Consider the following 25804-nt stretch of genomic DNA (forward strand, 5'->3'; position numbering starts at 1 on the left):
TGTGTGTCAAGATGAATAACTTAAGAACATATTGTTGGTATAATTTTATTTTGGCTCCAAAATTTAGTCATTTAATTGTAATTTTTTGTGAATTAAACCATCCAGCACTTCAGTCATCTTAAAGCCGTTTTTACGTATTGATCGCCATCTAGTGGCTCGTGTTAGAACAGCATCTAACTGAGGTGTAATGTTTATGCCGGCCTCTAGGCGGCGGCATCTAAAAAAGAACCGCAAACTCACAGCTGACGCTCTTCAGTGACGTTCTTTGCTGTTTACAGTTCTGCCGTTTAGCTTCAGCTCAAGTTCTCTCAGATTCTCTCAAGTTCTCGTATTTCCACCATGGGATGCGACGGTGGAACCATTCCTAAAAGACACGAACTGGTTAAAGGACCGAAAAAGGTTGAAAAGGTAAAGAAGTCGCGCTAAACTCTAGATTATTGTCATAAACCTTATCAAATTAGCGTGTAGCGTCTTAGCATGTCATTAGCTCGTGAGTTTTTTTTCAACCTCTGTAGAATTTCAATAAACCAAGAATGGTTCAATGTGTTTTAAATAAACCTTTATTGTCTGGACATAAACACACTGCAGTACTTGGAAATACACCCTTTGTAACGTTACTGAAATTCATAAACCATGGTGTTTACATAGTAACGTAACGTACACTATACTATTAACTGTTACCATGATAATGTAAATGGTGTTTATATCATAGTTCATGAATTTCAGTACCATGCCATGTTTTTAAAGTATCACCATTTTAATACTGTATTACAGTGTCACGTTGTGTGAGCGTTATGACCTAAATATTGAACTATTATGATTTGATTAATTTGCATATTCATAAACCCTTGAAACCCCTTTGTGAGGGTTTATGAATATGCAAATAAATGTTACGCGCACACACACACACACACACACAAAACTCAAATATATTTAATGTTAAATATAATATTAATAAAATATCATATTTATAATCTTTGGGATCGGTGTAGCTTTTTTAGCTTCATAACAGCCATTTATTAAAACTGTATTAAGGCTTTTTGTGCATGCATTTCATATTTGTATTTACAGCAGTTACTGAATACGCTAACTATTTTTTGTAGGACCCTCATAATCCGGACATTTATTGCTGTGGTTCATAAATCTGAACGTTTTTGTTTCACAGGTTGATAAAAACGCAGAACTTGCTGCCAAATGGAGATATTGTGCATTGAGTCAAGAGAAGCTGAAGCGGCCCATAGTCGCCTGTGAGCTGGGCAGGTACGGGATTCAATTATATTTATGTTTTTGCTTTCAGCTAGCTAAAGCAGCTGTTTTTTATTTATTTAGTAAGTGAACATATGATAAGAAGGATCAGTGCAGCATAATTATTGTCAGATGGACCTTTATTTCGACCGACAATGACTTTCTGCTTTACATAAGCCCTGTTCTAAAGATTCACCATTATTATTGCATAACAGCCGACCAGTGTTTAACTGTGGTATCTGAAATAAGATCAGACTAACCGCCATGCATGGATCCTCACGAAAACGCTCCACAGTTTTCAATAGAATTTGAATTATTTTTGAATAAGCGTCTTTTAGCGACCGACGAGTGTTTTGAAATCGCAGCTCTGGTGAGCATATTTTTAAATATTAAAATCCATTCTGCTGATACTTACTGGTGATGCATTGTGAAGAATTCAGATTTGTTTTCTGTATTAAAAATAAATATCCCCATAGTCCCTGAATTATTTAGCATGCATCTACAATATTTCTGCCAAAATAGTGTTACTATAGTATTAATATAAAGTGAAGCCAAGGGTGAATTTTGCAGTATCTGCTTAAAAATGATTTTTCTTCCACCAGACTGTATAATAAAGATGCGATCATTGAGTACTTGTTGGATAAATCAGCGGAGAGGCCGAACACCGAGGTTGTTGCACACATCCGTAGCCTCAAGGTCAGTAAACACAGACAAATGATCGTAATCATGTTTAAATATATGCTGTATGCCGAGTGAGAAAAAAAAAAAAAAACTGGCTGTAAATGTGAGAGAAAATGTTTTCTTATGTCATGTAAATATCTAACTGCATTTAAGTCTTCTGATTATTGGAAATAATCACATTATACATACAGTCGGCATCTAGTCATAGTTGGGGGCGGAGTCGGCGTGGGGGAAAACACAGCGAACATCGTGTGAATTTGAATGACAAAAATGCTCATATTGAGCGCTCATTCCCAGAGATGCGTGGAACAATTCTGGTCTCTTTTAACTTTAATATTCATATTCAATTCAATTCAAGTTTATTTGTATAACGCTTTTTACAATACAAATCGTTACAAAGCAACTTTACAGAAAATTATGTTTCTACAATATTTAGTAGTAGTTAGTAGTTTTTGCACGTTTGACAGGATTTTAGAAAAAATAAAAAATAATAATAATAATAATAATACAAGACGTAGTCAGCTAAACGATGAACTATCATATACACTAGTCCATATCGATATTTGATATTCGATATTTGACATTTTACAGCCGTACTGTAGATGTATTCATTCAAAAATAGCCATATGTCGTGACGTTCTGTTTTATATAGCCAGGTCCATTTGTGACTGGTTTCCGCGATTCTATACGTGTTGCTTTGCAAACACAGATGGTGTGAATTTATGCATGAAAGTGTAAAAGTTCAGACACAAAACCAAGTTGTTACTTGTCCTCACACTTTTTTTTAAGTGGGTATACGGAAATCCTTGGTCTTTTCTAGTGGTATCACGTAGACTACACCTCTTAGCAGACGTGTTTTCATGCGAGTTTATGTTCGACATTAGGCTAACGTTACATAGTTTTGCTTCAGGTAGAATAATAAGGCTAATTATATATGCATGCCACTTTCTGAAACAACCTTACACAGTTTTGATAACGTTATAATAAACACAATGTTAACGTAGCCTGCCTGTGATGAAAGGTAGACTGCACACACACACACACACACACACACACACACACACATGCTTAGTCTTTGGATTCCACAACTTCCCTTTATCATCCTGACAACTTATTGCTTGTATTTTGTCATCCTTTCCGGTTCTGTATGTTTATCAGGAAGGATGTAGAACTTTAATTCATAATTTGTTAGTTTATTGGAGGTACAGAAAACGACACAGCAACTATTTGGCATGATTGTGTATTTCAATTGGTGCCAAGGCAATGTTTTCCCCCACGGGCTAAATTCACATCACGTGACTGGGCGTTTCCAGACCAACCGTCTGTATGTATCGGTACACATATAAATGTAGTCACTGAGATACTGTCATAGTTTTTGTTAATGCTTTGAATTATTATTATTATATTTTATGTCTTTTAGATTTGATATTTTTTTTTATATGCACTGTTTAATTAAATTGTTAATGTCTTTTAGATTTGATTTTTTTTAAATCTGCACTGTTTAATTACATTTTTAATGTCTTTTAGATTTTTTTTTTTTTAAATCTGCACTGTTTAATTAAAATGTTAATGTCTTAGATTTGATTTTTTTTTTAAATATGCACTGTTTAATTAAATGTTTTATTTTATATATTTACAGTGATTTACAGAAGGCACCCACTAAAATAAATGTCTTTCATTGTAACAGTATTTTATATTTAATATATTTTATTAAGGATCACACTGCAGCCTAAACCCTAATCAATTGTAATGTTAAATCATCACAGATCTTTATCAGCATCATTCAGATCCCATTTGTCAGCTACAAGTCATGTAAAATATCATTAAATGTACTATGATCCCATATTTTGATATTTGAAGGTTATTTGAATCATTAAAGTATAAATTTTACTTGCATTTATTAAGGTTTCGATGCATATAAAATCACTTTTGTGAATTTAACATCAACTGTCTTTCAATTTCAGTTGTAGCTTTTTTTTAGTACACCTTAAATGTTGCCTTTACAGCAAGATGAAAAAAGGCTTAGTTAATGTTTATATAACAACTTTTCAAATGTTTTTAGTTCTAATAATCCTGGTGTGTTCGACAGGACGTGAAGGAGCTGAATCTGACAGATAACCCAGCGTGGGAGGGTGAGAGACACAACATTAAAGGGGACCGTTATGAAGACATGCACTGTGCTATGTTCATCTGCCCTGTGGTTGGTCTGGAGATGAACGGAAAACACAAGTAAGACCACAGCCTTTTAAGCTCATGCACCACTTTTGACTTCAACCACAACACTGAATCATACTTCAAAGAAGAAGTGTGTGGTGTTGTTATACTTCCTTCCATCTCAGTGTAATGTAAAGAATCAACTTGAAGAAAGCTCTTCGCTAATGTGTGGATTCTGCTCAAAGACATTCAGTGTTCAGGAAACTTGTTTAAAAAAACACAGCAAACCTATTGGTGCCTAAAAGACATGCTTCACACAAAAGAGAAGTTTTATACTCTGAAAATGTAGTATAATTCATTGGTTGGTGGTAATTTGGGTGCATTTTTTGTAGGGATGCATCGATACGATACTCGGGATCGGTATCGGCTCCGATACTTGTATTTTCTCTGGATCGAGTATCGGTGAAGCGAGATCGATCCAAATCCGATATTGTGCGTATACTATACTGTGTTATTGGTGTTGAGCCCCACGAAAGGCACAAGAGCTGTTCTTTCTTGTTCTGTCCTTTCTATCACACGTGGTTGCCTTTAGTACTGTGCTATACATACATTTAAAAAAAATAAAAAACCTTTTAGATTTCTAGATGTATATACTTGTTCTTACATGACTGTATTTCACAACAATAAGAGAGCAATGTGTTACATTTTACCAGATTTTAGACTTATTCATTTTTATTTGTAAATAAAATATTTCAGTAGATTTTATAAAATTATTGTGCACCCTAGATTTTTCTACAATCTAGAGTATCTTTTGCTACTGAATTATCCACTAACCTAGTTTATAATAGTATTTTTGACACAGTTTATGATCATATATTTTTTTATTTGTTCTTTTTAATACAAATGAAGTTGTGTATATGTAGTAGATTGTGATTAATGATCAGGTCAACAAAGAGAAGTATAGAAATTCTACATTGATAAAAAAACCTGCGCTGTATCGGATTGGATCGGTATCGGCAGATACTCTGAATTTTCAGTATCGGATCAGAAAAAATGGTATCGTTGCATCCCTTATTCTTTTTGTCACTATATAAAAAAAAAAAATCACCTGATCAGGATGTATAACATCTTTTACTTACTTTAACTACTTTTTCTTACTGTTTTTATTTTTTATTTTTAATCATTTTTCTTCACATTCACGTTTTGCTTTGTAGACTTCCAATTAGTTTTTGGGCAGTACATGTTTCTGCATAGACAAAAAAGATATAGTTTGCATACAGATTGCTCATTAGTTAATGCATTAGTTATCATAACAGTGATCATATTCTATGGCATTTATTACTTGAAATAATAAATGTATTGGTTTGTAGAAATTTAAATTAAACTGCTATATTAATAAATGCATTACAAATAATTTATTGTTAGTTTAGATTATGATGAAAATATCATAAACAAAAGAATGTAATCTAAATCCAGTTCTGTTAGTTTTTTTCTTTATAAACTAACTTGATTACATTTTGCACTAAGGTTTAGTTTGTCAATAGTTAACTACATTAATTGACGCTGATTTCGGTATTTACAAACACATTTTTAAAATCATAAGTTATGCATTAATAACTAACATGAACAAACATTGAATTGTAACAATGTATATGTAGTTGTAAATTATTATAATAAAAGCTATTTATATATATTTAATATAATTCTTATATTGATGTCACATTGTTCAATATTTGATCTAATAACATTATAAAATGTGACAAAAGTGGCTGCTGTATATTGATGTAACTGGATTTTCTATTCATATATATAGTCCAACACAGTAAAAATGTCAATGTGATAACTACAGAAAAACCCTATAAGATGCTCCCTTAAAGTTTAAAGCTGCCAGGTGGAAAATATGTATTGGTTTTATCATATTGTTAAATCCCTCTTGATATTTTCCTGTTTCCACGAGATGCTTTTTGTGTTTGTAATCACAGTGTTGTTCTGTCTGTCTTGAGGTTTTTATACCTGCAGACCTGTGGGTGTGTTTTCTCCGAACGAGCGCTCAAAGAGGTGAAGACTGAAATCTGCCACAAGGTAGGTTTTGAATCTTTACCTGTTATCGATCTCTTCCTTTTGCCTTTGCATAGGCGCTTTATTATTAAAGCAGCTGTATGTTTCTAATGTTCCTGAAACCTTAGACCATAAATGACCAGAGGCATTATGTAATTCATTGTTTACTTTATGGAAATTGTCCACATACATAATCTTAGTTAAATGTTGATCAAAGGTCAAAGATAATGGTTTTCAATAGATCTTAATGCGTTTTCATTTAGCGTGCAGTTTTTCATAAAGGCTGTTTTGTTTATAATTTGTTTATGCTAATGCACATGCACAGCCTGAACAAGCATAAAAGAAATTGCCTAATTTGCACCACAAAAATATATTATATATACTTTTTTTTATCATTTACAATAGAAAACAGCAATGTTTAATAAAACAAATTACTATAATACACACACACACACACACACACACACACACACACACACATATATATATATATATATATATATATATATATATAATTAATTTTTTTTTTTTTTTACTGTATTTATGATTCAAAAACATAGAAAAAAATAAAAAAAATATTCCAAGTGTTTGAGTGGCATATGTTAATATTAGGGATGCACCGAAATGAAAATTCTTGGCCGATACCGAAAACCGAAAAAGAGAAAACCAAGGCCGAAAACCGAAACCGAAACACCGAAAGAAATTATGCCAATTATTAGTACCATTGCATTTATTGCTATGACCGTGTACTAACTTTACTAAAATTAAGACATTGCAATTGCATAAATTAATATTAAAGTTTCAAAGATAATTACAATTACATAACTTATTTAAAAAAAAAAACATAAAAATACATAATTACAAATGATGCAAATATTTATTAAGCACATTGCAACAATGCACAGTATAAAATAAAATTCAAACCAAAAATGTATCCCACTCATGTGTATATTTAATAATAATGTACAGGCCTACTGGCCTGCAGAAAGGTTTTAAAATGAACAGTTCTCTCATAAAAACAAAGTGCATTTATGTGAAGTGCATTTGAAATTGTTCTCTGTAGGACTAGAAAGTGCATCACTTCTCCAGTATAGGCAAGAGGGTTGTCACTTCTGGGGATGGGGACTTCAGACAGTTAACCATCTAGCTGTTGAGCAGTTGAGCTTGTCATCTGCCTGACATTTGAGAAATATTTGAAAGAGTGTATTTAAATAGGGCCAAGGCATAAATGAACATTTTTATCAAATTAAAGCAGAAATCTAGCAGAAAATGTAGCATAATTATGGCTACAATCTGATATTATGTATGTATATATGTTTGTGTGTGTGTGTGTGTGTGTGTGTGTGTGTATATTGTGTGTATATATATATATATATATATATATATATATATATATAGTAGCCTAAGAACAAAATAGCCACCGTATTATTATTATTTGAGGCACTTTCTTGTAGAATTCCACTGAAAATATCAGACAACGATGGTGCATGCCCCTCATCTGGTGCAGAGACCAGTCTTTTTTTCTGCGCTCTGATCTGTCTCCTGCACTTGGCGCTTCTCCGTCTCCACGCGGGTTCTCTGCATCCAGCGCGGCCTGGATCATTTCTCGTGCGCGCTGCCTTATTTCCGCATCCAAGTAATGGTTTTATAACGCGGATCAAGCACATTCGCGAAGTGCAGAGGATCCGAAAAGATCTCAGTGAGACGTGTGCTAACAGACTCTATTAGACGGTACTTTTCTTTGTTTTTACTTCGTGGTCCGTCTTAATCTCTTTGTTAGGAGACGCTTTAGTGCTGCGAATAAAGGAATAAGAAGAGAGAGTGTTCTCACTGGTGTTAAGTGAATGTCGCGTGGAGCTCGTGGTCTAAGCTATGCAGGTGCACGTGCAGGTCGCGCTTTCTGTTTGCGTCATCACAACATTTCGGCCGTGTTGTTTCGGTGATAAAAGTCTATCGGCCGAAAACCGAAAAAGCCATTTTCGGCCGAAAATTTTCGGTGGCCAAAATTTCGGTGCATCCCTAGTTAATATATATTAATGGAACAAAAATTTTTTTTTAAAAAGCAGATTTTTCTATTAAAGCTGTACTTTCTGTTTGGGAGTGTTACCAAGATGACCTCTTTGACAGTATTGACAGTATACTGTAACACACTTTTATGTGTTTATTGCAGAAATGTTGGTTTTCTAAGTGTGAACCACGATTTCACCCTCAAGTCTCTCACATATATCTAGTTTGACAGTTTCAAATGCGGATGTGGACAGTGTGTTATCATCACAGATGAAGATAAGCTCTGAGATCAATAGCCAGCAGTTCTGCTTGTGTTTTTCTGTGTCCAGGTGATTTGTCAGGTTTCTTGTAATGTGTGCTCTTTCTGTGTTTACGTTTGTGATTGGATGGAGTTGGAGCGTGGCTAATGACCGCGTCTTGTCTTTCCCTCTCAGTAGTGAATCATTGACCTCCCAGTCCCTTGCCTCGGTCTAATTGGTTTCAGGCTCAGCTAGCTGCCGTTTCTCTGTGGCATATGTCTCAATTAATCCAAGCATTATGGCGGAAATAGGGAAACTGCATCCTGCTGTCCATCTCTTCTCCAAACTGGCATAAACATGTCAGATCGCTGCATAGCATGCTGTGCCTCGACAAACATTCAGCTGTATTTGAATATAGAATATAAATCTCGGAGGGTTTTTTATTTCCAAGCAAATTTTTAACTATTCCTGGTGCTGTTAATCATAACCTGTGGTTATGTATTGCGTTACATGTGTCTAGGTTTTGAATAGGCATTTTTCATTCTGTCTCCAGGGAAAGCTGACCAGATCGAATGGCTTAAACCTTTTTTGTTGTTGTAGTAGTATCACTTAGAGCAGAACGCAGTTGAGGACCTTGGGCTGAAATAAATAAAGTTATGCTTCAGTGGCATGTTTTTCTTCTCACCCAAATTTTCATTTTATTTCATTTCTGATTTCATACATTAACCTGTTAACTGTCACCCGTCCACTCTGTGGGACGCCTACATTTACTTCATTATATTACAATTAAATCTAATCTAATCTTGACAAACTATATATCGTTGGAAAGGTCTAAGACTCCCAAATATATATTTTACCAGTGTTTTTTGCTTAAAATTATGTAGGAAAAGTAATTGATTAATTTATGACAAGAGTGCACCCTCAAAAATCTAAATTATAACTGGAGTTTTGAGACTTCTTTGTTGCCTTTTTCTCTATAACATTTTAGAAATCATCAGAAGTTATATATCGACTGAAAACTTAAAATCTCAAAATTCATCTTTTAAAACCCATTTTAAAATCAGACATTGCATTTCCATGTAAATGGTACATCAATATCATATTACAAAATATTTTCATTCATGAATTATAAATATTTAAGTTTGAATCGTGCACTACAAAGTCAATGTTCAAAAATTTGAGTGACAGTTAAGGGGTTAAGCTTTTTAATTTATGTAAAAGCATTTAAGCAAATACAGATATCTTAGGAGACTTGGGAGTCGTACTTACCCACCTGCTTTCTATCCACCAGGTGAAAATGATCATAAAGTCAGAATGTTTAATAAAGTATCAGCACATCTCTCCTCAAAAAATATGAATTGAGAAATAATTTATGTCTGTATTGTAAATGAATGACACATGGCAGTATATATCATCAACTGTAGTACCAATTTGTGGTGATATGTTTGACTAAATGTCTATTAGTGGTCGTGATTTAAGTGTTAATGTCTATATTAAGTTATTTTGTCAGCGTCCCCACCCAAAAAAAAGACAATATTTTATTTAACCAAGTTGCTAAAGACCCACTCACATTTATTAAAACCACAGTGGAAACAAAAGTGGTTTATGTGTTCGGCTGGGTTTTTATCAATTTAATCAAAAAAAATTCAACAAAAAATGAAGCACAAAGATTGAACAATATAAACAACGCTGAAATCCATGTTGAAAACCAAATTGACTTGAGCAGATGTTAATGTGTACATAATTAGTAAAATGCGCCTTACAGTATGAAAGTATTACAGTGGCATGCCGTAATGATGCTCACTAATCTCTTGACTAATGATTGGCTTTGTAAGTCAAAAATTACAGTATTTTCAAACTTTTTACTCAGTTACCGTATATATCACAGTATAATGTCCTTTGATTGTAATAAGTGTTTGTTGGATTTCGCCTCGGATTTTTATACCTTTCTTTATTATTTATCCACTTTAAACAGTGCATTATGCAACAGTTAATAAATAAAAATAAATATAAATGACTATTACTTTTAACAGCACAACAGTTATATTACTCATCACGTTTTCAACATGTATACACATCACGAGCTGCATTGCCATGGGGCGTGCATATTGACGCACATTGACCACAGTGACCGCATTTGCACCGTAAAGCAGAAAATGTTCCAGTTAGGTTTTTGTTGGTGTTTGCTCAAAAACAGTCCCCTGGTTTTAAAATGAGTGTGCTGTTGATGACTTCAACCTCTGTGGTGAGACGCCATGATGGTTGAACGGGAACCGTAGCCTGCTTGAGAATTTTATGTCGGTGCCACAGTTCTAGACAATCTAGGGCTTCTGGGAAGTTTGCGGTCTCAAATTTATTCGCAAACATGCTCTCTCTTTCAATAAGCCACGGTAAGTCACCAATCCCGTAAACGCAGATATCCCTGATGTATTGTCCTGTAGAAACAAACACAATGGTTTTGGTATCCATAGACACAAGATTGCTGTCTTATGTTTACATGAAAATACAGCCTGTTGTTTGGGAGATCTAATATTATAATGACTGTGCAAAAGCCTCAGTTGGCTTGGTCTTAAATAAATGCAATATCAAGCTTTCCTATAACAGGGTTTCTTTGGGACTTTAAAAAGTCTTAATTCCTAATTAAGGCCTAAAAGGAAATAATCAGAGGAGAAAAAAAAAACGTAAATTTGTAAAGTCATTCCATTAAATGTTGCATTCACTGCATTTTTGTTTTGTTTTCCAACACACATATCTTAAGCCTTAAATCAAGATATTTACTTGAGATGCAAACTGAGCATGTTCAGACTTGTGTTCTGAGTTATTCTGAGTTTAGACTTGAAAAACGCCCACGCACAGCCCTGAAAGTGGGGTATGAAAACTTTTTCTCATGGATTTTTCTCAGCCCTTTAGCAGATGTCACTTGTGAAATTACACAATATAAAATGTGTTGCTTATTCAAGACATTCACTTTTACAGACCTTTATGATGTATTGTGTTCTATTCGATTACATTTTCTTTACTTTGTCTTAAAAAGGTTAACAAAACAATTACATTTGCCTTCATAAAACCTGCAGAAACCATGGATAAACATGGCATTGTATACTAGAAATATCGTTGATTCTGTGACAAATCGCTTTGGATAAAACCGTATCCTGTGTAAATAAAAATAAAATACAAATTATGTCTATGTCGGAGTAAAAGGTGTTCGCTTGACATTCGCGTACCTTTACAGCCCTGGTGTGCTGTACCTTCTTGGTCCCTCCATTTGATTGCACGGACGTTACCTTCCCATTCGCCTTCTACGTAACTGCCAGGTGCTTCTGAGTAAACACGCAAGACCAATTTCATGATTGGAAGACCACATGCTTCTAAGCAGTTTTCTGTTATCAATATTTCGGTTATCTTGCTTAATCACTGACTGGAACTGAGTCAACATTGCATTTTAGAGCAAACACACTCATGATTATTGCCGTCTGACTTACCTTTCATGTGGTTCAGCGTCACCCAGTAATGCTCATCAGGGCTGAAGGTGTCTCTAGACCACTCCAGCAAGTCTTTAGGCACCTTGTCGTTGAGGACAAACTCCACAAACGGTCTTGTTAAGGAGTAATAGGCAGTCCCGAAGTACATTGTCAGGTTGTGAGGAGGCGGATCCTTCTTTTGACCCTTGCCTTTTGGTGCAACATGGGTGCCTTTTACCTCCTCGTACTGAAACTCAGTCCTGTGCTTCATAGTGGGTGGCTGCTTGATTCCTGGCGTCATGTTCCTGTCTTTCCATTCGGGTCCTTGCATGTATCGGACTAGCTCCAGGTTGGTCTGGATTGGGAAGTCCTGGCCGCACAGATTTATAACTCTTTTCCATTTTGTTGGAGACTTAACCAAGTCATTCATGCAGTTGATATCAGCCTGCAGACGGGAGAAGCCAGCGTAAGTCACTTTTTCGTTAATGGATGCCACAAAGACATTTGGGAAGCACCCAGCTAGGTTTCGGACGCTCGTCTTGTATTCTTCCGGTGCTTTAGCGTCTATGTGGATGCAGTACACATTCTGTGGCGCATAAATGGCTCTCAGTAGCCGCACAAATGTTTCCAGCTCTTTGTGGATGGTGATTATGAAAGCCAAAGGGAAGTCTTCTTCTTCTTTGCTCAGTGGCGCCATGATAAAGTGCAGATCTGACTGCAAAAGGGTGCAGTTTGCGTCCTGTTTGGTCTCATAGCTGATTTTCTTACAGTCTTTTCGCTGCCATGTAAACCCGGGAGTTGCAGGTGGTAGTATGTCACAGCTTTTGGGAGCTGGCGTGGTTTGTCTGCTCAATTCCGTTGAAGGAACTGGGGTGTTTGGTATCTTGGCTTTCAGGTAGATGGCAGAACATATTAGGATGCAGACTCCAAGGCAGAAGAGAAAACTGCACTTGGTGTTCTCAAGCTGGACCATAATAGTCCAGCATCTGAAAAGCAGCTACAGACCTCCTGAAGTGGAGCAGAAAATAATAAGAGGAAATTGCCAATACAAAGTGAAGTGCTCAGATATTACATTCCCCTTTCTGTTAATCATTAAATAAGCACAGAAACCATAAACTTCTGGCATAACAGTTTGTTAATCCTGTTAATAAAAGAGAAGTATCTTCTGTTCATCAAGTCTGCATTTATTTGATTAGAAATACAGTGACAATGACAGTAATTTTATGAAATATTATAATTTGAAAGAACTGTTTCCTATGTGTGTTAGTGTCACAAGAAATCATTCTAATATGCTGATTTGCTGCTTAAGAAACTTTTCTGATTATTATCAATGATGAAAACAGTGATGCATTTTATTTCTCAGCATTTTTTTGATAGAAATCTTTAGTTACATTTATAAATTTCTTTATTGGATGTTTTGATGAATTGAATCCATCCTTGCTGAATGAAAGTATTTATTTCTTTCAAAAAGAAAATAAAATGTTTGAGTTTTTAGCTTAAATTATACACATTTTACTAAAGAATTGTGGTACTTTGAACAAATATATACTTGACTTTCCCACTTTTACCCAAGTCAAAATAATTTTTGTGGTAATCGGCATCACATAATCATTAGTTAGACGTTAAGTGTAACACTTCACATTAATCGTTAACATTAGTTAATGCATTACATATTGACTAGTAACATACAACATTTTTTTTCTACAGCATTTCTTAATGTTAATCCATCATTGCATCATTTTCATTTAAAATACATTGTATTTTGTTTATTTACAGCTTGACAAGTTACTATTATAAGTGACCCTGGAGCACAAAAGTAGTCTTAAGTCTCTGGGGTATATTTGTAGCAGTAGCCAAAAAAACATTGTATGGGTCAAAATTAACAATTTTTCTTTTATGCCAAAAATCATTAGGATATTAAGTAAAGTTCATGCTCCATGAAGATATTTTGTAAATGTCCTACCATAAATATATCAAAACGTAATTTTTGATTAGTAATATGCATTGCTAAGAATTCATTTGAATAACTTTAAAGGGGATTTTCTCAGCATTTTTTTTTTTTTTCCACCCTCAGATTTTAGATTTTCAGATAATTGTATCTCAGCCAAATATTTTCCAATCCTATTAAACATACATTAATGGAAAGCTTATTTATTCAGCTTTTAGATGTTGTGGAAATATAAATTTCGAAAAATGTACACTTAAGAAATTAACATTAACTAGTAGTGAGTGTCATAAAAGTTTGGTTTATTATCTTCTTTTAGCTAAACCCATTTACACGTCTAGATGTTTAAAATAGTTAAAAATAATTGTATTTATTTTTTGATCAATGACATTAAGATGAATCATGTAACTACATGAGCGTATGTTTTGGGTGGCTCCGTCTCAGCTGTGTTGTGAAGTCATGGACAGAATTGGTCATATCATTACTTCCATGGACAAACGTATTTTTCAACGGGCGTTTTCATTACTCAAGAGCATTTGCTTACTCTCATAATGACGCATAATTGTGCGGTCCCCTATCATACCCTTGACAGAAACGCCGATTGCCTTCACATCTCTATGAGGGGACAAAAGTCTTTTCCCACCTGGATCTAACTGTTGTGTCACTTTTTTTAAGCGCAGCAACCCTTGGGTTTCCTTTTAATAGCACCCCAGAGAGCTAGCTAGGTTCACTGCTGGAGGTCCCGGTTGTTGGACACAAATGAGTTTTAGATATCAGTTTAACAAGTGGTTTAATTAACCCTCAGGGGTTTATAAAACACGCTGACATTTTCCATTGTCACCTTAAAGATTGAAAAGCACACGCCGTTCTATCAGCATCATGTACAGTATGTGACAGATTACACTTTATCTCCAGTTTAAGATACCGCTATCAAATCAATTCTAGTTTAAAGACATCCAGAAGATTGTTAAAAATGGTGTGATGTAATTTTAAGAACTACTTAATGGAATACAGCACTGTTTGACATAATGGTTTTTTAGAAGCTATGACTGATAGAACTAAAGATATAATATGCCATTTCGTGTGATTTAATTGGTTTAATTTTTGTTGGTTTAATGTACAGTGTTTTGCAACAGAAAAAAAAAGAATCAAAAATGGGGGTACGAAATGATTTTGAGTATACTTAATTTATTAGTAAAATGTTTTGATAAAACAGTTTAAAAAGATTAGATTTTTCTTAGTATATTTATGCTTTTAAAGCATTATACTGCATCTCCACAGTATTATGTTACTATTGTTGGAAGACTATTATAGTTCTTCTTAATAATATTTATTTTATTGTGTGTTTTTGGCATTTGATTTTCGTTATTTTCATCAGTTCTTTTGTTACATGCGATGCGAGCGGTGCAAGTAGATAGATCAATATGACAGGATGCTGTGGTTTTGCTTAATGCTTTAGATAGAAAGCAAATGCATTTCTGTTGAAATGCCTCATCAATGTCATGTTTAAGAAATCGAATTTTCAAAATGAGAACACCATGAGTTTTGATATTATTAATAACATTTTGGATTATTAAAGTCATCTAAAGTTCACTTCTTGACTAAATTCAAGTTGTTTTTTGAGTAACCGGTGACTGTAACAGATGGCTGTATTATACTGATTATAGTGAAAACAGGAAGAATCCAACCTGACACATTGTGTACTTCCCTTTTAGCTGATAACTTAATTAGGAATTGCATCATCATGAATGGTTATAGGAGAATTGTGAGAACAGTAGTCTGGCCTTTGCTCGGGCAAACAAACCATTTACCAAAGAAAACTTGCGCAACTACTTAAGTGGAAACTTTTACATCAAGCATAAATTGAACAGTAAAATGAAATCAAGTGTAACGCACATGTATAGAGTTTTGAAGTCTAGAAGGTCTTGACTGTTGATTGATTTTGAAAGTGTTTAAAAAGCACGTGAACGTTAAACTCATTTCAGATCTAAAGTTGTGTTAGTTATCAAACACAAAACTATATATTAATCACATCCTGAACTTTAATACATATGCTTTCAGACAATCTCTGTGCCGTTACATGGTTTCTGTATCGAAAGGTGATTAATTTTCCTAATGTCTCAGTAGTTGTAAGATAACAAATGAACTAAAACACCTGCTAAAATAACGAGTGAACAATCAAACCTCATGCTTCAAGAGTAACAGATTGATATCACAAAAAAAAATGTGCTGATAGAGGTTTGTTTTTATTTTGACTTTGACAGTATAACCAGCCTTTATACATGATGCATTAGATTTTTTTGCAGTTAAAAGGCAAAATAAACCCTCTTTACAAGCTCTCCCCTACACGTTTTGGTTTTCTGAAGCATAAACATCAAGTGCATTAGACACAGGCCAATAATGCATGAGTCAAAGTGTGCTTACCTTTCAGCTCAAGCCGTTTCCTCTCCTTAAATAGAAAATGGGATTAAACATTCACAAACGCGCTTACATCCACATGACCTCTTTCTAAAACGCTCCTCTGTGAGCAGAAACCGCTGCGGAGCGCTTGCTATCAGTGCATCTGTTTCTGTGAGAGAGTGAAAGTGCTCTGGGTGTCAGCCTGTTGTTGTTGTTATGATGACGCTGTGTGAGAACGGTCCTCCCGCGACTGGGTTTGGCTGCTCAGTAACCCTCCCTATGAGAGGACATGAGGAGGAGCGTGGAGAGGTGAAAAACGGTCGACCCAGCCCTTGCGGTAATTTGTACCTCTTTTCCTAATCGTATTGTCATCAAGCATGGCTTTTCATTTTTAGCACGTCGAACCAGTTCTGTAACCTGTTGTATTCAGCTGAACTGGTTTAATATATTATATGGTTTCAGGTTTACTGTCGACTAAAGCGGATTTATTGGTCCTGAAAGCCTTTCATACAGGCAGTGGGGAGTTAGTTGCTCGAATTTATAAATGTATGCTTGCTAATTCTTTTATAATTAGGTTAGTTCTTTTACTTGCATTTTGATTGTGAAAGGTCAAGCTTCAAAATTAACAACATCAACAAAATGAAAAGTACTTTACAGTCCATATATAGTAGCCTTGTATAAATAACAGGAAATCATTTTACATTTGTTTGCAGAAATGCTTTTTAAATTTGGAATAATATGGATTGAAGAAATTGTGCACAATGAGATCAGGAATGTGGGAATTAGTTATTAATTGGTTCAGTTTTAAACAAGTAGAAGTTGTCATGCATAAAATTTACTATTCTGTCATTTATTCACTTTCAATTGCATTTTGGATTTTAATAAGAACTGTAAAGCTTCAAAAATAACAAAGCTTAAATAGCTACTTTTACAGTCCATATATAGTAGCTTTAATAACTGGCCAAAATTGTCAATTTTTGTAAAAAAAATAAAAAAAAAAATGCTTGTTGAAATTATGTAACTTTTAGTAATTAGTTACTAATTGGTTTAGTCTTAAACAAAAAGTTGTCTTCATGCATAAAAATGATAATTTGATCATTTTGCATTTGAATGTGAACAAGGATAGGCAAGCTTCAAATATAACAGAAACATTGCTATTTTAACAGTCCTTATATTTATCTGTGTGATGTAAATTTTTATAGCAAAAGTGCTTTTTTAATTTGCAATAATGTGCATCAAGGAAGTTGTGCGCAATCGGATCAGGAAGTAAAATTAAATTCCATTTTGATTTTCATAATTACTTGAACAAATAGTTGTTATCTTTCATAAAAATAAAAATTTTTGTAATTTAGTCATAAAATTTTTATTATTTCCATTCAGACTGCGAACAAGGACATTTGGAATAATTAGCATTGAGGAAATCTTGCACAATAGGATTACGAATGTGCATTAAAGTAAATAGAATTTTTTATAATTTAATTTTGAGTATTATAATTACTCATGCATAAAATAAAATTCTGTCATTTAGACATTTATTTTAATCATTTGTATTTTAAATTAGCAAGGACTGTCAAGCTTAAATATCAAAGCTCAGTAAAAAGAAAAAAAGTTTATACTTAATTTTATATTAAAAATATTAAAAGGGAATTGTGCACAATGAGATCTAGAATGTGTTTTAAGAGAGTTAATGGTTATGGTTAGTTATTTAATATGGTTTCAGGTTTACAGTTGACTAAAGCAGTTATAATGGTCTAAAAGGGGTCATATGACGGTACTAAAAAGAAAATTAGTTTGTGTATTTGGTGTAATGAAATGTGTTCAAAAAACACAATTTTCCACATATTGTACATTATTGTTTTTCTCCTTTATGGACCCGCCTTCTGAAACAAGTGATTTTTTACAAAGCTCATCGGTCTGAAAAGTGAGGTGTGCTCAGCTATCCAGTGTGTTGTGATTGGACGAATGCCTCAAGCATATCACAGAAGTGTTACGCCCCTCACCAAACTGTGAGGACATGTGTCCCGGCACGACAAGACAAAACCAGTAAAACCCATTACAAACCAAGCATTTGTTGCATCCAGTGGTGACATAAATACCGATTATAATGACTTCCACTGTCTTATTACATGTTGCATTGCGTTATGCCTTCTTACTTTGCATGAACATGTGGCCGGTGTTATGCAAATCTTCCCACATTGTGACATAGATGTGGAGGCGTGTTAGAACGAGCCGTTTTAGGGTCTTAACTATTAAGATATAGATATAAAGAATATCTGTTTGGATTTGAGACTTTAGTCCTTGCAACTTTACAGATCTTCTCCATGCACCAAGAGCTTATAACACTCCAAAGAGAAAGGAAAACTTGAAATCGCATCATTTGACCCCTTTAATTAATGGCTTTTATACACATAAAGCACAGTGGAGAGTTAGTTTGTGATTTAATTCTTAAATTAATTCTTAACATTTAGATTCTGTAATTATTTAGTTGTTTAGCCATTTGCATTTTGAATGTAAACAAAGAGTGTCAAGCTTTAAAAATGGCTACTTTAGCAGTCCGTCTAAAGTAGCTGTTTAGAAACAAGACCGAAATGTTACAGTTGTATTGCAAAATTATTTTTTACTCTCCAGAAATGTGCATTGAGGAAATTGTGCACAGTTAGAGCAGGATGGTGTATTAAGGTTTTATTTTTATGTTGACTTTAAAGCATCGACCAGGTGTAGTTTTGTTTGTTTAGTAGATTCACTCTCCAGCTTTACCTTCATAATCTTCATCTCTGATTGCTCGCTCCACCTCCTGTTCTTTTCTTCAGATGCTTGCTTTCCAGATAAATACAATTCCAGATGCATTAGCTCCTTGTTTTTTCCTGACCTGAGTGCAGAGACAGAAAGCAGCTGACCTGTAGTGAGCCCGAGAGCTGGCGGCCCGTGTGTTTGCAGATGAGTGAGAGAGATTAGCGCTCTTGTGTGTGCCAGTGCAGCTCGTGTGCAAGACAATAGCAGCTGCTGAATGCCTGTGTCATTGTGTCTGCGTTTGGCTTTCGAGTAACTTCGTCATCATTGCAATATTTTTCTGCTTTCCAGGCAAAGCTGTCATACCTGCTTTATGACCTGTTTAGTGACATATTACCAGTTCTCCAGCTTGTGATTATTATTTTTTTATTAATTAATATTCATGTTCTTCTTCTTCTTTTTTTTTTTTTTTAAGTGTGGAGATCCTTTCCAAGAAGACAACCTTGTGATGCTGAATGGGTCTAAGGATGAGGTGGAGAAGCTACAGAAGGCCATGGAGGAGCACCGATTAAAGGCTAAAAGTGCAAAAGTAAAGCAATGCCTTGCTGATATAGAATTGCAGTGGTTTTTGGGATGTGCTTGGTGGAAGCTACAATGAAAAATTGCCAGTAAAAGCAAATTAATTATCTTAATGTAATTTGTAAGAGATGAAGAAATGAAAATACACCCTGAACATAACCGAATTAGGAAAAACTGCTTTCACATCCATGTTTTTTTTGTTGTGTGTTGTTGTGTGTGTTTTTTTTTTCTCCATTTGATTTTAGAAATTTTTAAGAACACTTTTCATGTTAGGCTTTTATTTTATTTTATGCAGAAATCTAAGAAGAGCAGAGATACTAAAGTCTCCAAGTCACTGGAATCAACAGGTACTGTAACATGCCGTTTGCATTATAAATCACATTAACGTTTCTGATAAGTGTGTAGAATATATTGTACAAATAACCAGCAAAGGAGTTGTAGACGCAGAAATTAAAGTTAGGGATCATTTACTCTCTCTTATGCCCTATTTCCTTTCTTTCTTTTCATGTGAAATGTGATTAGATCACTTTTGAGATTGTGTTTCCTGTTAAAGTATGAATACTTTTTCACTGTCCGCTGATAACATCAGCGCTTCACTAGAGCTATCAAACCTTTTTCGCAGCATATCACAATCTGTCTGTGATGTAAAATAATGAGCAATGCAATGTTAAGACTGATATTGAAACATAAATGCTATATTTAATATTTTACTATTATTTATACACTATCGATTGTTTTCATATTGTAAATCTCATTTTCTTTTTACAAGATTTAAAAATTCAGTGCTTTTTCATAACTAAATATATATGATTTATTTGGTTTTGTAAGACTTAGAATAGGTGCACAAGTCATATGAGCTACTTTTAGGATGCAGTTTTTCTTATTCACTTTTTTTTTTAAAGCTGTTAAACAGCAGTTCCCATCCACTTCTGTTCTACTTTAAATCTAAGTTCATTTTTTGAGATGTTGAGTTGTGATAAGGAGTGAGATTAGGAGACTGTACTAGATAGAAGAATGTTAAGATTTGTCTCACAGTCTTAATTCTCGTGGGTGGATTTTTTTTTTTTTTTTTTTTTTTATGTAATCAGCCCCTGTTCTTTTGCACACATTTTGTGAAAGTAGTATGTGGTTTTCTGGCTTACCGGCATTGCATCATCAAGACACCTCTGTTGAAAGATTCAAGGCCCTGATACACTTAAAACGAAATCAAAAAACGAACTGATGTGACGTCATTTCGAACAAAATCAGGCCCAAACAAAGTTTGTTGTTCTTCAGATTGAAACAGCTAGCCAAAGCAAACTTTCTGAGGAGTTTGTTTTGGCTCCTAAACACCTTTGAGCTTCCATTGGTCCGTTATGATTACGCAATCGGTGGGTTTGTTCTGAAACTCCACCTTCTTTGACGTGCAATTCTTTTTTCTTTTCTTCGGTTTGTTTCTCATTCAACGGAGGTCCGAGCATAAAACAACATCTTCTAGTCACTAGCAACACGAACACACTGGAGTGGCCAATAGCTGAGCTGGCACGAATATATCCGCACCTGTTCGATCACTCGCAGAGAGACTTCAGAGAATGCATTTAATTTCCCAGAAATTGCAACGAAACTTGGTGTCGACGACTCAGAGTTATGCAAAAAGCAACGTAGAGAGACATCCGAGACAAGTTTTCCAAAGCCATGAAAAGAACGAGTAAAGATGCTGCTGTTCTTTCAATAAGCAAATTTAAAGGGTTTACAATAGCCTAAAAGCAAAAGCCTCCAGCAACGCGGGGGTGTTGGAAAGTTCGGAAACAGTAAACCATCGCTCAGCCTTTTCGAAACTTCCTTTTGCCCCCAAACGAAAAACGAGCTCAGTAAGAAATTCAATCACACTAGTCTCATGTTAACACATATAATGACACAGTAGAACTTTATCAGTGTTCTCACTGCAAGGACATTGATTTATATGTCGAACAGCGTTAGATTATAATTAACTAAAAAGTAAAAAAAAAAAAAAAACTCAAGATAATGGCAAATGCATGCATGACAAATATAACGCTTGTGATAAAAGTCTACTTTTGTGTAAGTTACAAGAACAGGGCATCTTAAAGAATGAAAATATGCCCATAGACCTTCATTGCAAGTAGAGTTTTTAATAAACTGAACGAGGGGTTAAATGAGGTCTGTGGTAAACTTTTATTGAACCCATGACATTCCTTTCATCTTTATTACCAAGTATGTGAGGAATAAAGGTTAAACTTTGTGTAAAAAATGACTGGGACGGGAGTTATCAATGTAGGACAAAAGTCAATATTCAGTGAAGTTTTTTATCTTTCAGTATGGATCGGGGTAAAGTAACGTTAACATGATTATCCGTGAGATAATCATAAATCATCTGAGGTCATCAAAACTATGACAAAACACACTGCCACAGATACAAATTCAATTAAAATTGGAATGAAACGAATTATCCGTAATCTTAGATGCTTTCAGAGAAGATGCTTTCGCTCATGCATTGTGGCAAATACTTTTTTTAAACGTCACAGCGTGACTACACAAATATTGATTTAGTTATGAAAATTTTATTTTTGGTTTATTTAATGTCAGTCAGCTTAACCTCTAATCTCACATATTCTCAGAAAACATAATTTGATATGTGTGTATATTTATTTATTTATACAAACTACTAAAACATTACAAATGTAAACAAAATAAAATACAAATGAAAAGTAATTTAACATTAATAAAAACTAGCTCTGGTTTGAACTTCCTAATAGCGGTTGAACAACTAACTGTAGTAATTTATTAAACTAGTACAAATACCAAATATTGTTTTTCTTTTCTCTTGTGACGACAGGAAGCTGTGACACCTCAGAGACTCAGTCTACATCACTGAACGGAGAAGGCAGCAGTGGAAGCTGCGGTGATTCAGGTATCCCAGCATGCCAGAGTACAGAAGGGCTAGATTTACATGTTTAATGGAAATATGTGTGAAAAGCACATGCAGATCAGTGTTGGTTTCACAAATGTGGAGTCTGTAGATATGATGCATTTCATCACTCCCTCTCTAGAAATCTGATGCAATTTCAACTTCAAAATAAATATGTTGCCGCATTAATTTCTGATATTATGCAACATGGTGAGGTCATGTGAAACCGTTATCACTGCATACTGGTAACCACAGTAGGCAGGATACATACAATGCAGTATGCTGAAAGCAGTTCATGTTAGTATGCATTCATTTTATTTATCTTGACAGTAGATGGCAGCAGAGTAAATGAACTCATGTTATGTTGTGCAACTCCGGCACAGGCTTCAGTGTTAGAAAATTCTGTTTATTATCAGTGTTGAAAACATTTGTGCTGCTTCATGTTTTTGTGGAAACTGTGATATTTTTATTCCAGGATTCTTTGAAGAACAGAATTTGTTTTAAATGTATTTTAATGTATTTGAAATGTCTTTACGGTCTCTTTTGATCAATTGAATGCATCCTTTTTTGGAAAAAAAAATCACCCTTAACTTCTGAGTGGTACTACATTTATTCTAATTTTCTTAAAGTGTGGTGTCCTGACTGAATCTGTGCAAGCCTCACGGGATATTAACAAACAAATGAATTATCCCTACTATACAAATGAAGTGGTCATGTCATTTAGGGACATGTATGTCATGCTTCTCTGTTGTCTTGTCCTCAAAAAGAGACCGCTGTTATATCTGTCAGCCTGTATGCGCATGGAAAGTTTATAGAATATCATCTAGAAAGACTTTTAAAATAAGATTAGGAATTATGAATAAAGGTCACACGGTACATAAGTTTTCTGAAAATGTGCTCATCTCAGGCCATCCAAAAGGTTGAACTTTTCCTTTAAGAATGGATGTTAAAGTTCAGTCCGCCACAGAAAAATTCATGCATTTGTTAGTTCAATAACTCAAGCTATTCTTGTCTTTTTCCCCACTCAGCTCCGGGACCGTCCACATCCGGCGAGTGCTCTAAGATGTTAAAGGCCCCCGCGGGACCCATCGCTGGCAGTAAGAGATCCATCCAGGAAATGAAGGACAAATCTGAGACCTACAAGTCACTCTTCACCTCCCACAGCTCAGCCAAACGTACCAAAGACCAGACGTCCAACTGGGTCACACACACACCTTACCACTTCTGAGTGTGCTCTTCTTAGTGAAGCTCGCTCTCTAGTGGCCAGTTTTTGTAGGAGCAACATTTTGACTGATGGATTGATGCATTGTTTTAAGCAGATTTCTTTTTTCACCATTGCATTTTATTTTCCTTAATAATTATCTTAATTTAGTTGCATGCTTAAGTGTTTATATCTAGTAAACCCATGTTGGCTTGAGTGTCAAATGTCTTTTCTATTAACATTTTTTGACTGGATTGTGCTTTGATGCAGCATCTTGTTTTAAACTACTTTAATTCAGGATTAAACATGAAATGTATTCCAGTAAAAATCTTAAAGACCGATAACTATGTTTTCCTCCTCAAGAGCATAAACACATGCTGAGCGTTTCTTCTTACGGTATCACACAAATAACCTACTAGTTACAGTTATGTATTGTACTTTTAAAAATTTTTTTTTTTATTTTTTTTTTTGTGAACAATAAAGGTCAGATCTGGGAGAAATCGTGCGTTGTTTCGGTCAATTTGTCAGTGAAGACCCTCAATACTGTTTTTGACCACAGGGTGGCAGTATATGTCTAAGAATAAGCGCCGCCGCAGTCAAACAGCATGAGATCTGATGTAGTTGTCTGTTTCTTGGCTTTTTGCAGTTCCCCACAGGTGCATAAATAAAATCCAGATTCTACATTTTCAGGTATGTGTCTTAATTCCTGAGTGCGTGAGAAAGCTTGAAATATAGCATGCTCAAACTTAATGAATTGTATCACTCAAGGTTGCAGAATTTTATGCAACATGTTCTGTGGAACATGAAATGCCAGCTAAGGAAGCTATTCCTTGTTAATCGTAATTATTTTACTTAAAAACTTAATTAAAATGAAAGCGCCGTTGTGCAATAGTGTGCTGTTCCACAGAGCTGGAGCGATGACTAATCATCCTCACCGATAGGAATGCTGCGGCTCCCTTTCAGGTGTTCCGAGAGTTTGCGCATGCGCGCTGCGTGCCCTGCGCATCCAGGTGTATGAGCGTCGCGAGCGCGGCTGATGAGAGCATTCGCTGCTTCACAGCGGGACCGAACAGCTGAAGCAGATGTCGCTGCTGGAGAGGCTGGACTGGCGGGTACGTTTTCATTACACTCTTATTAATACTAAGAGGAAACTAGCTGTAGGGGGAAATGGTCAATTAATGATGTTTGAAATATTTTGTAAAATGTGTATAGGCCTAGTAAAGGGTTTAAATTCGTGTAAACTGGTGCATGCATCAATGCTTGAGCTTGCAGAATGTACAGCCTAAAGAAAGCAGGGTAATAATAACCACAGCTAGGCTATTTATAATAGTAATAATAGAACAATAACAAATAATTGCCAAATTGTAGTGCCTTTATTTCTTCGGGTGTGAAACTTAACACCTCTCTGAACATTTAACAGCTGGAAATTCATAAAATCGAATAAAACTATTAAGTCCAGCCTGGACTTAATAGTTTTATTCGATTTTATGAATTTAGCAGACGCCTTTTTGAAGGAATAAATGCGTTTTATCACTGTCAAATTTCAGCACGTGAAGAGGTTTGTTGCGAGCATTTTAACACCCAGCAGTTTAACCAATTAAAAAGAGCTACTATAATCATACGTGAGCACCAAATGAGATCACACGTCTCTGTAAAAAAGTATATAATTTACTGGCTAAACAAATAGTTTATTAAAAATGCAACAACAACATTTAACTAATTGGTTTGATTTGTGCATCAATCCATGCATCCGATTCAGCAGATTCTCTTCCTAAATTTGATTTGTCCAACTTCCACCTAAAAGAAAAAAAATGCTAAAAAAAAAATGTCATGTTTGATCAGAGGATGATGGTTTTTCAGTGTTTCGTGCTGGCTACACATTAGTTTAGATACATACACGCAAACACTTTTTAATTGTGAGCCTGTTACTGTATTATGCAACTGTTTGATCCTTTATAATGATATATTTCCGTGCATTAATTGCAATGCTTAAAATGAAATGCGGTCGGGTTTCAAGGTGGGCATACAAAAATTCTGATATCAGTTTAATACAATAATTCATGCAACAAAAATTAAACAGATTTGGATTCTTTATTTCTTTTTCTTTTAATGTTACAACCTGCATTTTGTTACTGTAAGGTTGTAACAACCACGCCTTCATTTACACAGTTTTAGAATAAGTTGTATATTTCAAAATTA

General features: G+C 34.8%; 2 protein-coding genes across 2 annotated transcripts; one reads left to right on the plus strand and one right to left on the minus strand.

The window, feature by feature from the left end:
- The first annotated feature begins 239 nt into the window (after nucleotides 1–239).
- Nucleotides 240–24288, plus strand: LOC113105075 (protein RTF2 homolog). The gene is made up of 9 exons (XM_026266181.1): nucleotides 240–408; nucleotides 1166–1260; nucleotides 1848–1941; nucleotides 4016–4155; nucleotides 6084–6162; nucleotides 19396–19509; nucleotides 19795–19846; nucleotides 22333–22407; nucleotides 23433–24288. The coding sequence occupies exons 1-9, from the start codon at nucleotides 340–342 to the stop codon at nucleotides 23630–23632; spliced, it is 918 nt and encodes a 305-aa protein (XP_026121966.1). The 5' UTR covers nucleotides 240–339; the 3' UTR covers nucleotides 23633–24288.
- LOC113105074 (beta-1,3-galactosyl-O-glycosyl-glycoprotein beta-1,6-N-acetylglucosaminyltransferase 7-like) lies at nucleotides 10042–17449 on the minus strand. The gene is made up of 4 exons (XM_026266180.1): nucleotides 16215–17449; nucleotides 11867–12853; nucleotides 11609–11704; nucleotides 10042–10819 (listed from the first exon to the last, which is right to left on the minus strand). The coding sequence occupies exons 2-4, from the start codon at nucleotides 12816–12818 to the stop codon at nucleotides 10572–10574; spliced, it is 1296 nt and encodes a 431-aa protein (XP_026121965.1). The 5' UTR covers nucleotides 12819–12853; nucleotides 16215–17449; the 3' UTR covers nucleotides 10042–10571.
- Nucleotides 24289–25804: the final 1516 nt, after the last annotated feature.

The sequence above is a fragment of the Carassius auratus genome, chromosome 6 (genome assembly GCF_003368295.1).
Source record: "Carassius auratus strain Wakin chromosome 6, ASM336829v1, whole genome shotgun sequence".
Taxonomy (NCBI): domain Eukaryota; kingdom Metazoa; phylum Chordata; class Actinopteri; order Cypriniformes; family Cyprinidae; genus Carassius; species Carassius auratus.

Bases quoted from the DNA above. Each gene is read 5' to 3' on its own strand.
- LOC113105075 (XM_026266181.1), top strand. From the start codon at position 340: ATGGGATGCGACGGTGGAACCATTCCTAAAAGACACGAACTGGTTAAA. The intron at 1,261-1,847 runs GTACGGGATTCA...TTCTTCCACCAG, and splicing joins GTCGCCTGTGAGCTGGGCAG to ACTGTATAATAAAGATGCGA. The intron at 6,163-19,395 runs GTAGGTTTTGAA...TTTTTTTTTAAG, and splicing joins AGACTGAAATCTGCCACAAG to TGTGGAGATCCTTTCCAAGA.
- LOC113105074 (XM_026266180.1), bottom strand. From the start codon at position 12,818: ATGGTCCAGCTTGAGAACACCAAGTGCAGTTTTCTCTTCTGCCTTGGA. The intron at 11,705-11,866 runs GTAAGTCAGACG...GTGTTTACTCAG, and splicing joins GACGCTGAACCACATGAAAG to AAGCACCTGGCAGTTACGTA. The intron at 10,820-11,608 runs GTACGCGAATGT...TTGTTTCTACAG, and splicing joins AGCACACCAGGGCTGTAAAG to GACAATACATCAGGGATATC.